The 13,827-nt window shown below is 45.9% G+C and overlaps 1 protein-coding gene across 2 annotated transcripts in view; it reads right to left on the reverse strand.

The window, feature by feature from the left end:
• LOC138677353 (uncharacterized) overlaps nt 1-13,827 on the reverse strand; it is a 94,660-nt gene that overhangs the window by 54,323 nt on the left and 26,510 nt on the right. For both annotated transcript variants that reach the window (XM_069767410.1, XM_069767411.1), the window contains exons 2-3: nt 7,689-8,060; nt 2,705-3,037 (exon numbers count right to left, since the gene is read on the reverse strand). In XM_069767410.1, coding sequence (XP_069623511.1) covers nt 2,705-3,037; nt 7,689-8,060 — 705 coding nt within the window. The remainder of the gene's footprint in view (nt 1-2,704; nt 3,038-7,688; nt 8,061-13,827) is intronic.

Here is a 13,827-nt window from a genome sequence, read left to right on the forward strand (position 1 = left end):
GCCGATTTCACTCGACCCGACTTTTGAAAAAGTCGGGTTTCGTGAAATCCGACCCGATCCTATAAAAACAAAAGTCGCTCAACCCTGCCGATGACGATTACTGGTTGGCCTGCCTCCTGGTTCCATGATATAAAGGAAAATTACAAAATATCATGCCACATGAGAACCTTGAGCAAATATTGGCTACCAAACAAGCAACTCTTGTAGACCGTTTAGTTCAGGCATTCCCAACACACAGCGCCGGTGATGGTCCTCACACGAGCCGTAGGGGGCAACATGGCAGAGGTGTTAGAGGTGCACAAATCCGAAGTGGCGTTGGACAGAGGGCTTTTATGACCAGGTTGTGGAGTGATTACGCAATGACCGCTGACACGACAGGTACTGCTGCATCAATTCAAAGTGACAGGAGACAGCATTTGTGCAGTATGGTTACGAACTATTTTTCCTCCCTTACCGATGTTCTCCCTCACAGGTCATTCCCCTTTGAGTACTGGGCATCTAAAATAGACACCTGGCCTGAAATGGCAGAATATGCATTACAGGAGCTCGCTTGCCCAGCTGCTAGTGTCCTATCAGAAAGAGTCTTCAGTGCTGCTGGTTCAATAATGACTGAAAAATGTTGACAGAAATGTTGATGATCTAACCTTCATTAAAATGAACCAATCATGGATTTCAAATTATTTTGCCCCACCTTCTCCTGTTGACACATAGCTTGCCTGAATAATGTCTTGCTTTTGGCCTCCTCTTACTGACTGCTCCAATTCCTCCATTTGCAGCTGCTGAATGTCCACCATAGGCCATTTTTATACCTCCCTAAATGGGCTGACTTCCCCCACAGGGCCGTGGTCACCACTTGGCGCAAGCACCCGTGTGAGTGCCGTTTGCCTGGACAGGTGGGTGTGCCCACTATTGGGCGACAGCACTGGTACAGGGTCCCTCCTAGTACAATGAAGTGTCTCTGACGGTGGTGGTGCACAACTAACGTCAGACACACCGTCGTAATATGAGGGGCCCTGTGCCAGTACTGCCGCCCACGACAGAGTGTTCCCCACCTGCTCGAACAGTTCTCTACCACTTGCAAAACTTACCTCTCCCTGCTCCACCACTGTGTAGTCTGTGCTGTTAAATCCTTCAATGACACTGCCAATACAAATTTGTTGAAATGATAGATGATAGTAAAAATATACAGGGGCCCTGGCCTCCATTTAGACCAGTTAATACTTTGCGCCAACTACCACTGTCTGCTACTCAGCAGAGGAGCCCACCCTTGTACCTAGCTATGCCACCTGTTTATTTATGAACAATTTTTTGGCAGACATTTAGCCCACTTTATTATTTTGGCCTACTAACTGTGTAAGCCACTCCTTACAGTTGTCCTCCACTGAACAAAGCTAGGCCACCTGTTTAGTCCTGTTACCAATTTTGAACAGCATTTAGCCTACTTTTTTATTTTAGGCCTACTAAGTCTGTCTGAGCCACTCATTACAGTTGTCCTCCTCCACTGAACAAAACAATGCCTCCTGTGTACTCCTGTTACCAATTTTGAACTGCATTTAGACTACTGACTTATTTGGGCCTAGTAACTGTGTCAGTCTCTCATTACAGTTGTCCTATACTGAACAAAGCAATGCCGCCTGTGTACTCCTGTTACCAATTTTGAACTGCATTTAGCCTACTTACTTATTTGGGCCTAGTAACTGTGTTTGCCTCTCATTACAGTTGTCCTCCGCTGAACAAAGCAATGCCGCCTGTGTACTCGTGTTACCAATTTTGAACTGCATTTAGCCTACTTTTTTATTTTAGGCCTACTAAGTCTGTCTGAGCCACTTATTACAGTTGTCCTACACTGAACAAAGCAATGCCGCCTGTGTACTCCTGTTACCAATTTTGAACTGCATTTAGCCTACTTACTTATTTGGGCCTAGTAACTGTGTCAGCCACTCATTACAGTTGTCCTCCACTGAACAAAGCTATGCCGCCTGGTTAGTACAGTTACCAATTTTAAATTGCTTTTTGCCTACTTTTTGTTTTGAGCCTATATCTGTGCTTCCTCCTCATCCTGCCCATTGCCCAGCCAGTGCTAGATGAGTCTGCAAAAGTGTCTACGCCAAAGTGTCTCTGGCAGTGGGAGGCGCCGCCCGCCGTCAAACACACCGCCGTACTATGAGGGGCCCTGTGCCAGTGCCAACTAGTGGGCCCCCCCTGCTTGCTCCGGATCAGAGCACTTGCAAAGTTGAAATACTTACCTCTCCCTGCTCCACCGCCGTGATGTATTTCACGTTTACTGACCCACGAAAATCTTGAGCCAGACCTACCCCCCCACAACTTTAGCCAAATGATCCCCTGTTTTCAATGCCTAACTATTATTATAAAGTAAATAAAGATTGACAAGCTTCAGTAATATAAATTGATGTTTTTGGCATTAAAATGGGCACTGTAGGTGTTTTCCTGTCCTCCACTCACTGCCGACTTTCATTCCCCATTGACTTGCATTGGGTTTTGTGTTTCAGTCGGCCCCCGACTTTTCGCAATAATCAGCTGATTTCACCCGACCCGACTTTTGACAAAGTTGGGTTTCGCGAAACCCGACTCGATCCTAAAAAAGTAAAAGTCGCTCAACTCTAAGCTCTACTGAGAAGTCTAAAGGGCAAAAAGAATACAAAAATGCCAATGCTCCTTTTCCAACAAGATTATATTTCTTTACCTGCTATGATCAGCTTGGTACCATATCTGCTTTTTATGACTTCATTGTTGATGGTTACTTGGCAGCAAAAATGGTGGTATTCACTATCCTGGACAGTGCGTATACGCAGAGCGACATCTTCTGGAAAGTTCACCAGTGAATATCTCTTGTTATTGTCCGTTTTTCCCCAGGTGTAAATTCTATTCTCATTATAGGAACATAGATCATTTTCTCCAGTATACCAGGTCACTTCTTGGGCCATCCCGAGCTTCTCCACTGGGTAATAGCACGGGATGATCAACTCTTCTCCTGGGACAGCGATTAATTCCTCCATCTGAGACACTTGTTCCTCACCTATAAACAGAAGCCAGGGGAATAAATATTATATATTAACTCCTCAACATTGAAATTTCAACATCAGGTAGGAAAAGTCATGGAATCAAAGCAATGACAGGATGGATAGACATGTTAATGATATGCAAATGGTGAAAAAATGGAAATAACATTTTCAAAATATTTCAAGTTATTTTTAATTGATCATGAGCCATGTGCAGAAATCCCGGCACTTCCAGCCTCAGCTGAGGTCACAGGGGTTATTAATGGTCATCTGAGGAAGGTTCTGCCTCTGAAAGCACTTGGGGAAACATCAAGATCTTCTGCTGGCTCACCAATCCTTGCTTCAGTCTATGCAACGTGAATTGAGACTCCACGTAGGACGCAAGATCAACGATAGTTACAATCTCCTGTCTGCTGCTCTCAGACTCAGACAGCTCCATGTTCCACCCTTGTATTCTACAGTATATTTATCTTGACGATGCAGATACCACTGAAATTGTGATTCTGAGAGGATTCTCGGTTAGGGGAAAGATTGGGGCAATAGCGGTTACATGGTTGCTGCTAATTCTTGTACGCCTATGATTATAGCTCTATATAGAACAAGCGCAAAAAATAATTGCAGTATTAAGTCCCCTGAGTTGAAGTCAAGAGGGAAATATAAAATAAAAAAGCTTGCAACGATATCAAAGGAAAACATAACAATTCAAGTCATTCCCCATTTTTCCCTTTAGAAATAGAGAAATAAAAAATATATGTATATATATATATATATATACACATTATCCCATTGACACCTAAAAAATGCAATAAAAAGCATTCAAAATATTATGCAATGCAAATCAATAAAACCATCAGCTCAACACACACATATTGAGCCCTCGTACATTGATGCAAAAATGAAACCATTATAGGTCTCAGAAAACGCTGGTTAAAAACCATTTTTTATTTTTTCAAAGTTCTAAATTGTATTTCACCATTTAAATTAACAAAACAAATTGAACGTTTTCTATGGCACTAATGATACCGACCTGAAGATCACACTGCACGTTCTCTGTACTGATCATTACTGCACAGTGAAAACCATAAAAACAAAACCCCTAAGGCTATGTGCACACGATGCGGATTTTCTTGTGGATCCACAGCGTTTTTTTTCTGGCGGAATTGCACCAAATCCGCAAAGGATTGCTCAAGCAAGGTTAATCAATGGGAATCCAAAACTGTTGAGCACATGCTGCAGACAATTCCTTCCTGATACGCAGTGTTTTATTTTCCGCAGCATGTCAATTCGTTTTGCAGATCTGCAGCGTTTCACCACCATTGACTTCCATTGAGTCAGTCAAATCTGAACCAAAAAATGCAGGTGTAAAAAGGTTTGCAAATTTGCTATGGATTTTCTGTTATAAACGCTGCACAAAGGAAATGATGTCAGAAGGAGGAAGAGTGTGTGGGCGGAGAATATGTGTGAGCTGAGAAAATGTGCGTGTCTGTCTGTTTCTGTCTGAGAGTGTGTGTGTGTCTGTCTGCGGGTGTGTGTGTGTCTGTCTGCGGGTGTGTGTGTGTCTGTCTGCGGGTGTGTGTGTCTATCTGCCGGTGTGTGTGTCTGTCTGTGGGTGTGTGTGTCTGTCTGCCAGTGTGTGTGTCTGTCTGCAGGTGTGTGTGTCTGTCTGCAGGTGTGTGTGTCTGTCTGCGGGTGTGTGTGTCTGTCTGCGGGTGTGTGTGTGTCTGTCTGCGGGTGTCTGTGTCTGTCTGCGGGTGTCTGTGTGTCTGTCTGCGGGTGTGTGTGTTTCTGTCTGCGGGTGTGTGTGTGTGTCTGTCTGCGGGTGTGTGTGTGTGTCTGTCTGCAGGTGTGTGTGTCTGTCTGCGGGTGTGTGTGTGTCTGTCTGCAGGTGTGTGTGTGTCTGTCTGCGGGTGTGTGTGTGCCTGTCTGCGGGTGTCTGTGTGTGTCTGTCTGCGGGTGTGTGTGTGTCTGTCTGAGGGTGTGTGTGTCTGTCTGCGGGTGTGTGTGTCTGTCTGCGGGTGTCTGTGTGTGTCTGTCTGCGGATGTTTGTGTGTCTGTCTGCGGGTGTGTGTGTTTCTGTCTGCGGGTGTGTGTGTGTCTGTCTGCGGGTGTGTGTGTGTCTGTCTGCGGGTGTGTGTGTTGGTCTGCGGGTGTGTGTGTGTCTGTCTGCGGGTGTGTGTGTGTCTGTCTGCGGATATGTGTGTGTCTGTCTGCGGGTGTGTGTGTGTCTGTCTGCGGGTGTGTGTGTCTGTCTGTGGGTGTGTGTGTGCCTGTCTGCGGGTGTCTGTGTGTGTCTGTCTGTCTGCGGGTGTGTGTGTTTCTGTCTGCGGGTGTGTGTGTGTCTGTCTGCGGGTGTGTGTCTGTCTGTCTGCGGGTGTGTGTGTGTCTGTCTGCGGGTGTGTGTGTGCCTGTCTGCGGGTGTCTGTGTGTGTCTGTCTGCGGGTGTGTGTGTGTCTGTCTGCGGGTGTGTGTGTGTCTGTCTGCGGGTGTGTGTGTTTCTGTCTGCGGGTGTGTGTGTGTCTGTCTGCGGGTGTGTGTGTGTCTGTCTGCGGGTGTGTGTGTGTCTGTCTGCGGGTGTGTGTGTGTCTGTCTGCGGGTGTGTGTGTTTCTGTCTGCGGGTGTGTGTGTGTCTGTCTGCGGGTGTGTGTGTGCCTGTCTGCGGGTGTCTCTGTGTGTCTGTCTGCGGGTGTCTCTGTGTGTCTGTCTGCGGGTGTCTGTGTCTGTCTGTCTGCGGGTGTCTGTGTGTGTGTGCGTGTCTGTCTGCAGGTGTGTGTGTCTGTCTGCGGGTGTCTGTGTGTGTCTGTCTGCAGGTGTGTGTGTCTGTCTGTGGGTGTCTGTGTGCGTCTGTCTGCGGGTGTCTGTGTGTGTCTGTCTGCGGGTATCTGTGTGTCTGTCTGTGGGTATCTGTGTGTGTGTGCACCCAGACATTGTCTTATGGAACTACTACTCACATCCGGCTATGTCTGCTGTCGCATATAACAGAGACTGCTTGAGCCTATGATGGGAAAGTATTCCCATCATCCTGTGCCTGTGTTCAATTGTGAAAAAAAACAAAACATTTACATAATTGCATAAATATTCACATACAAAGTACATACTCGCCAAACACCTAATCCCCGATGGCCGAGTCTCCTGCAAACAATCAAAAATAATAAACCAACAAATACTACTTGTTTGCCGTAGTCCATTTAATACTGAGTGTCCCACGACGATCTCATGTGTGGAACAGTCACATCGGGAGATGTAACCGCCCTACCCGGTCTCCGTCGATATTCTGATAGGAGGTAATCGCTCCCACAGTATATAACTGAGTTGCCATGAAAGTTCACCAGAGTTCATCAGCTCCGGTGCTCTCACTTACGGCACTACCGCCGTGTGAGAACTTTCCCATGCAGAGGTGCCGTAAGTGAAAGCACCAGAGCTGATGAACTCTGGTCAACTCTCACGGCAGCTTAGTAATACAATGCGGAAGCGATTACCTCCTGTTAGTGTTTCACCGGAGGCCAGGAAGAGCGGTCACATCTACCAATGCGACTGTTTTACACATGAGATTGTCGTGGGACACTCGGTATTAAATGGACTATGTTGGACAGGGAGTATTATATGTTGGTGTATTAGTTTATTTTTGTTGCAGGAGTCAAGGGCGTCTGGGATTAGGCATTCAGTAAGTATGGTAAATTTAGATTCAATAAATGAGTCTGTGTGATTATATCAAATAAAGGACTTTACTCTGGCTGTGTCTTTATTTACCATGTAACTATGGGGTTAGTATTGGATAGGTGTCTTATACATGCCTCTTCATTACTAACCTGTGGGCTTGATGTCACCTGACAATACAAAGGTGACATCAACCCCACAAATATGAACCTAACTTGCGACCGCTACAGGGCAAGTGGGAAGAGCGAGGCTAAGTGCCAGAATTGGCGAATCTATAAGATACGCCATTTCTGGGACGGGTGAGAGCTGATATTTTTAGCCTGGGGGGTGCCAATATCCATGGCCCCTTCCCAGGCTATTAATATCAGCCCGCAGCTGTCTGCCTAGCCTTTGCTGGTTTGATTTTATAGGGGGACCCCATGTCAATTTTTTTCTGGGGTTCCCCTGTAAACTAGCTAGTAAAGGCTGATATCAATAGCCTTGGAACCTTTATGGCTATTGGCTCCTTCCAAAGAATATTAACATCTGCCCTCAGCCACCGGCTTTCCCTTTGCTGGTTATTAAAATTGAGCGGGAGCCCACGCAATTTTTCTTAAAATGCTTTAAAAAAATAAACAGGAATTGCATTTCACGCAGATTTCTGACAGTTACTTTTTTGCTACAGCATATGTAGGTTAATTATGTTAATGCTCATAAATAGGCTGGTGTGTGTGTGTTTGTCTCTTTATCTAATATTAATGAGGGTTAAATGCCTGAAGAGGTTGAACAAGGAAATTACTTCACAATTCTTTTTTTTTTTAATAATATATCGTTATTTAACTCCATGGATTTACAAAAATGCATCAAATCTGCATTAAAAAAGCATGGAATTTCCACTGCGTTTTCTCCCAAGAGATGCTGAAACTGCGCAGAAATTTCCCCAAGCAAATAGCCTAAAACAGTTTTTCACCATTGCACTACAAGAAAAGCTACTTCTTATACTTCATTTGATAGTTTTATATAAAATGTTTCTACCTGCAAAGTATAGAGAGGTCCCAAACTTATCATAAAATGTAAAGGAATCCTGACTTCCAGTACAGCAGAACGTGATTCCATCTGAAGCTTTCACTTCTCGGATTATGAGATACTCGGTCCGGTTGTTACCAGGAGGTTTTACTATAGAGATCCGGTCTTTATACTCATCTATAATATTCCCAGAATGGTCCGTGATGGGATTCTTGGTACGGTGGCAGAACAGTCCATCACTCTCCCCCCATTTTACTCTAATCTGTGAATCCTTGATGTACTCAGGGTAGATGTATGAACACGGGATGGAGAGTGAATTTCCCTCTATCACGGAAATAAATTTTGGTTGGTAAACACAGTAACGAGATGTCCAGCAAGTTCCTGTAATAAACCACAAGGGTCAATTAGAGAAGAATTATAAAATCATTTTAACAGTTCATATAACAGTGTTACAGAGGGAAAAGGCAATCCAAAGTAAGCAGTAGGGTATGAGTAAGAAGTAGCACTTCGAAACGTATCAACATTGATTGTCTTTTTTGGGACGTTTTCCTCTGATTGATTATGACATTTTTTGTCACATGATTTCAACTGGATATTAGTAATAATCGAGCGTGCTCACCACTGCTCGATACTCGAGCATTGGGGTGGATACCCTGGTACATTCCTTACTCAATTGAGTATCGTGAGTGTTCGAGCACCATGCTTGAGTTCCAACCCTGCATGACTTGTGGTCTTTAGACAGCCAATAAAACTGTGGGGATTGCCTGCCATGCACAATAATGCCGTAGCCATGTTGGCGAGTGGCTTTACTGTGTTGACCGGCCGCATCGAGTCTTATATAAGACCCTGTGACGTGATGCTCAGCATATTGTCCTCTGAAAGCAGTTCAGGTAGAGTTTATCTAGAATAGAGAGCTTACAATAAGTTAGAGCAGGCATGTAGGCAATGTTTATGTAAACCTATAAAATTGTCCCCATGGCCAAATGGGACATCCCCTCTAAGCCTAAACAACCAAATCGAAACAATACGGATCTATGAATATTTAAGTATGTCTGGAAGATCTAAATATAAATGTAAATGTAAAGATATTTAACCCAAGCTCCAATAAAACAAGGGGATTAATACAAATCAATATAAATTTTATTGCACAAAAATAGAAAGAAAAAGCTAAAAAGTCCGGTGCTGACCAGAATTTATAAATGGATATAATAAAGCACCGGGAAAAGAAACAGATGTCTCACTACAGAGACACCCACACAGGGCCACATACAAGAGAATTAAATGTCCACAAGAAATATAATAACACCGGCTCCCAATGGCTAGCCTGCACATGCCCCAGTACGGGGCCTAAAAAAGTCATGTGCCGATTAATATCATTAAAGTGTAGGCTACAAGATCAATGACCACATGCTAGCAACAGAGGCATGATAATCCCGAACATGAAAATGCTTAAATAAAGAAAAAATGAGAATTAGAATTACCTTGGGACATGATGTGAGCCACATACGAGGGCTAAGAGTGGGACACGCTAAAGCCTCGACGCGCGTTTCACCACCCACGGCTTCGTCAGGAGGCCATATATATATATATATATATATATATATATATATATGGCCTCCTGATATATATATATATAGTAGCATGGCTAAAGGTTGGGTAGTCGACGGGAGGTATGTATCCCAGAGAAGGCTTGTCGCTGTGATGTGACCCGGAGTGTTTTCTGTAATGCACATAAAGCAATAAGGAATTGTTTAGTATATTTGGGTCCGGGTTACGGGTAGCTATGAGAGATGGGAGGGTCTGGCTACCCATATACCTCACCCCTGGGTAAGGGGCATAACCGTGCCTATCTATGTTTGTTTCAGGACCTGTGGTGATGTCAGAACCACATGTTTAATCATGTGATGGGTTCCTGGGTGTGGTTACACCTATGTAAAGAGGTGTGTGTAGCACATGGAGAGAGTGTGTTTGGGAGTCTGCAAGAGTGGACAGACTTCCATGTGTCCTGGCTGGACACTGCAGAGTGGCCTGTGTGTTGGACGGTTCCAAGTGGCGACAGACGTCCTGAACAGCACACAGAGATCATATTTAGGCTGGAGAGCCTACGTGCTGGACATGGCACAGCCTGTATGCCTACAGGTCTGAGAGAGAGCGGAGCTCTAATATGGACATTGAGGATTCAACTGTCTGATGTAAGACTGTTTACCTGTTGTTCCTGTGGCTATGTGGTTTATGGAGCAATAAACCTGTGAACTTTTAATGAAACGTGCCTCCAGAGTGTCATCCGCCGCACCTGAGCGAGTACAATCCCTACAATATATATATATGTATAGGCAATGTTTAACTGCTATTGCAATACTTATACACTGCTGCTGCACCATTAAAACAACAGTCCTATTCAGGGCTTCATACCATCCATTCTCTTTTAAAGCCAATGTTACCTGCATTCAGTGTAGGGATAGCTGGTGGAGGAGGGATAGTTTTGGATTAGATGTATATAGGCAGAGTTTAAAGCTTTAGATTCCTTCTACAGGTATTCAGCTGCTGCAGTTCTTTTCAGGGCTACATATTTTTTTCCCTATTAATACCGAAAAGCTTGCAGGCATGTAGTATATACCTAATTTATAATAGGCAAGGCATGCGGTTAGGGATAGTGAAGTGGACGTGCTGCTGATGGTGACTGATGGAATTGTGCCGGCTGTGGAAGCACAAGAAACATGCTAATCCACAAGACCTAGCTTCCTGTCCCACTTTGCAGGGGAGTCTGGAACACCACTTTTGAAGCCAGAACAGTGCCTGCTTATTACAGGGTCATCACGTTATTTGAGCTAATAGATTCTGATGTGAGTTGCTTCAAACGCATTTTCTCTTTCTAATTCATCCGGTGAGGCTTATATTGTTGGCGGAATACATCCCCACCATTAGATGCACAAAGCTGCCACAGATCAGGATTGTTTTTCCATCACAATTGCTGTAATAGGATGAGGTTCCCTATGGTAGGGTATTGGACATAAATCCTAGTCCTCTACTTTACCCAATTAGAGGTATTGGAGTCTTTGCACTTCACGTCTAGGACGCTGTATGTAAATACTTTTAAAAAGATGTCTACATGTTGCTTGTTGTTTATTTTAATTGATAACGTTAAAAGTTATATTTTAATTTCATAACATAGCATTACGCTATAAAGATTTATAGTGATGTTTGAAAATATACCAAATTGCTAATATACACTGTTCAAAAAAATAAAGGGAACACTTAAACAACAGAATATAACTCCAAGTAAATCGAACTTCTGTGAAATCAAACTGTCCACTTAGGAAGCAGCACTCTTTGACAATCAATTTCACATGCTGCTGTGCAAATGGAATAGACAACAGATGGAAATTATTGGCAATTATCAAGACACACTCAATAAAGGAGTGGTTCTGCAGGTGGGGACCACAGACCACATCTCAGTACGAATGCTTTCTGGCTGATGTTTTGGTCACTTTTGAAGGTTGGTTGTGCTTTCACACTCGTGATATCATGAGACAGACACTACAACCCACACAAGTGGCTCAGGTAGTGCAGCTCATCCAGGATGGCACATCAATGCGAGCTGTGGCAAGAAGGTGTTAGGACGCACCAAACAATAATTAGAGATGATATAAGGTGCGTCCGCAGTGGATGGAAAGAGAACAGTATGTTAGGGTTGGCGGAAAGCACCAAATATATAATTTATTAAATGGAATTGGTGCGTTCGCAACCCGGGATCCACCGTGCAGGAAAGCACCTGCTGCTAAATAATGGCGGCTCTATATGGCGGTATATACCAACTCTGTTAGCTTCACAGAGTAACCGCGAGAGGAAAGCTCTGTGCCCTGTTAGACTTTCACAGAGGCACAGGCCAACTACCCAGATGTGAGCAGTGAGTGGTCATGCATGCATACAAAACTCCTCACGGTGCCAGCATTCTAGGGGCTTATTTCAGCCGGGTCCCTGAACACACTTAAACACAATCTCCTCGCCGGAGGTGCCAGCATTCTAGGGCCTTATTTCAGCCGGGTCCCTGAACACATTCAAACACATGACCACATTGGCGCAAAGCATATAGCATAAGACGATACTAGCGCATGGCCGTGCGGTCATGCGCAGTTTATATAGTTGCAGCACAGGAAGCTGCTACTGAAGTTTTTGCCGTTTCAGGACCTTCCAGAAGGACCAATGGAAAGTGCTGCAGTACCTGAGCATGTTTTGCCCTTTCAGGACCTTCCAGAAGGACCAATGGAATGTACTGCAGCACCTGAGCATGTGACCGAACATGTGGCCCTCGACCTCCAATGGGAGACCCTGCCCTGGGCATGCTCAGTGTGAGTAAACAAGGACTTAGTCCCAGAGAGGCTCGCTCGCCGCAGATCAGTGCAGGGTACCATAGGAAAGCCAGAAAAGGCAGTAGTGACCCTATGCACCGAATCAGCCCCAGCGAGACGCTGGGAGCGACGTCTCCGCTGAGCAGAGCCCACTGCGGCCGATACCGAATGGGAGACCGCAGCAGACACGGATCTAGATTCCCCCTGTGCAGCAGAGGAAACTCGACTCCTAACATTACCCCCCCTCCTAGGGCCCCCCTCCTTGAGCCTCACTACGCTCAAAAGCTGCGATAAGCAGCGGAGGCTGAATGTGCTCCACAGGCTCCCAGGTTCTATCCTCTGGGCCGTGACCCTTCCAGTCCACCAGATAAAATTTCTTGCCACGTACCACCTTGCACCCCACAATAGCATTCACCTCAAACTCATCCGTGGATGAACCTGATGTCCCAGCAGATGACTCGGAAAACCGGGACATATGAACGGGCTTTAAGAGGGAAACGTGGAAAGTATCGGTGATACCAAGGCGTGGAGGAATAGCCAAACGGTAGACCACAGGGTTGACCTGTTCCAGAACCTTAAACGGGCCAATGTAGTGAGGAGCAAACTTAGTGGACTCAACTCGCAGCCTGATTTTACGGGCGGGGCGCCGGTGTGTATCAGCCGAAACCCTCATTCTCTCCTTGGAGGCCCGGATGGCATCCTGTGTGCGGTCCCAGATGTCACGTGCCTCCACCGCCCAGTCTGCCACCCTAGAATCGGTGGATGACACGGGCATGGGCACAGGGACACGCGGATGCTCACCGTAATTAAGGAGAAAAGGAGTTTGACCAGTGGAATCGGCTACGGCGTTGTTCAGGGCAAATTCCGCCCAAGGTAGCAAAGATGCCCAGTCATCCTGCCTAGCAGAGACGAAATGTCGCAAATATGTCACCAGAGTCTGGTTGGTTCTCTCCACCAACCCATTCGTCTCGGGATGGTATGCAGAGGAGAGGTTTAACTCTATGCTGAGTAAACGGCAGAGCTCTCTCCAAAACCGAGATGCGAACTGGGGACCCCGATCGCTGACAATCTTATCAGGCATACCATACAAACGGAAAACGTGTTTAATGAACAACACCGCCAAGGCCCATGCTGAGGGTAACCGAGGAAGCGGCACCAAATGCACCATCTTGGAGAAATGGTCGGTGACAACCCAAATAATGGAGCAGCCACACGACTTGGGTAGACCCACCACAAAGTCCATCCCGACCATCTCCCAGGGCCTGTCTGCCACCGGTAGAGGGTAAAGCAACCCAGCAGGCCGTTGCCGAGGAGACCGATTCTGGGTGCAAGAAACGCATGCCTGAATATAGTCCTTGACATCTCGGGCCATATGCGGCCACCAGTATGTTCTCGCCAGAAGCTCAGATGTCCTCTTGGTCCCAAAATGCCCACCCACTCTGGAGGAGTGAGCCCAAGAGAGAACCTCCGGTCGCAAGTTAGCTGGTACGAAAGTCTTGCCCGGGGGCACAGACTCTAGCGAAACCGGAGCTACAGTTCTCAGGCTCTCAGAAGGGACAATAAGCCGAGGCTCCTCCTCCTCCGATGACACCACGGAGCGGGAGAGAGCGTCAGCACGAACGTTCTTCTCCCCGGAGAGGAAATGGAGAGTAAAATGGAACCGGGAGAAGAACAGGGACCATCTAGCCTGGCGAGAATTCAGCCGCTGGGCCGTTTGCAGATACACCAAGTTCTTGTGGTCAGTGAAGACTTGGAAGGGAAAGCGAGCACCCTCCAAGAGATGTCTCCACTCCGAAAAA

Source organism: Ranitomeya imitator, chromosome 4 (assembly GCF_032444005.1).
Source record: "Ranitomeya imitator isolate aRanImi1 chromosome 4, aRanImi1.pri, whole genome shotgun sequence".
Classification (NCBI taxonomy): domain Eukaryota; kingdom Metazoa; phylum Chordata; class Amphibia; order Anura; family Dendrobatidae; genus Ranitomeya; species Ranitomeya imitator.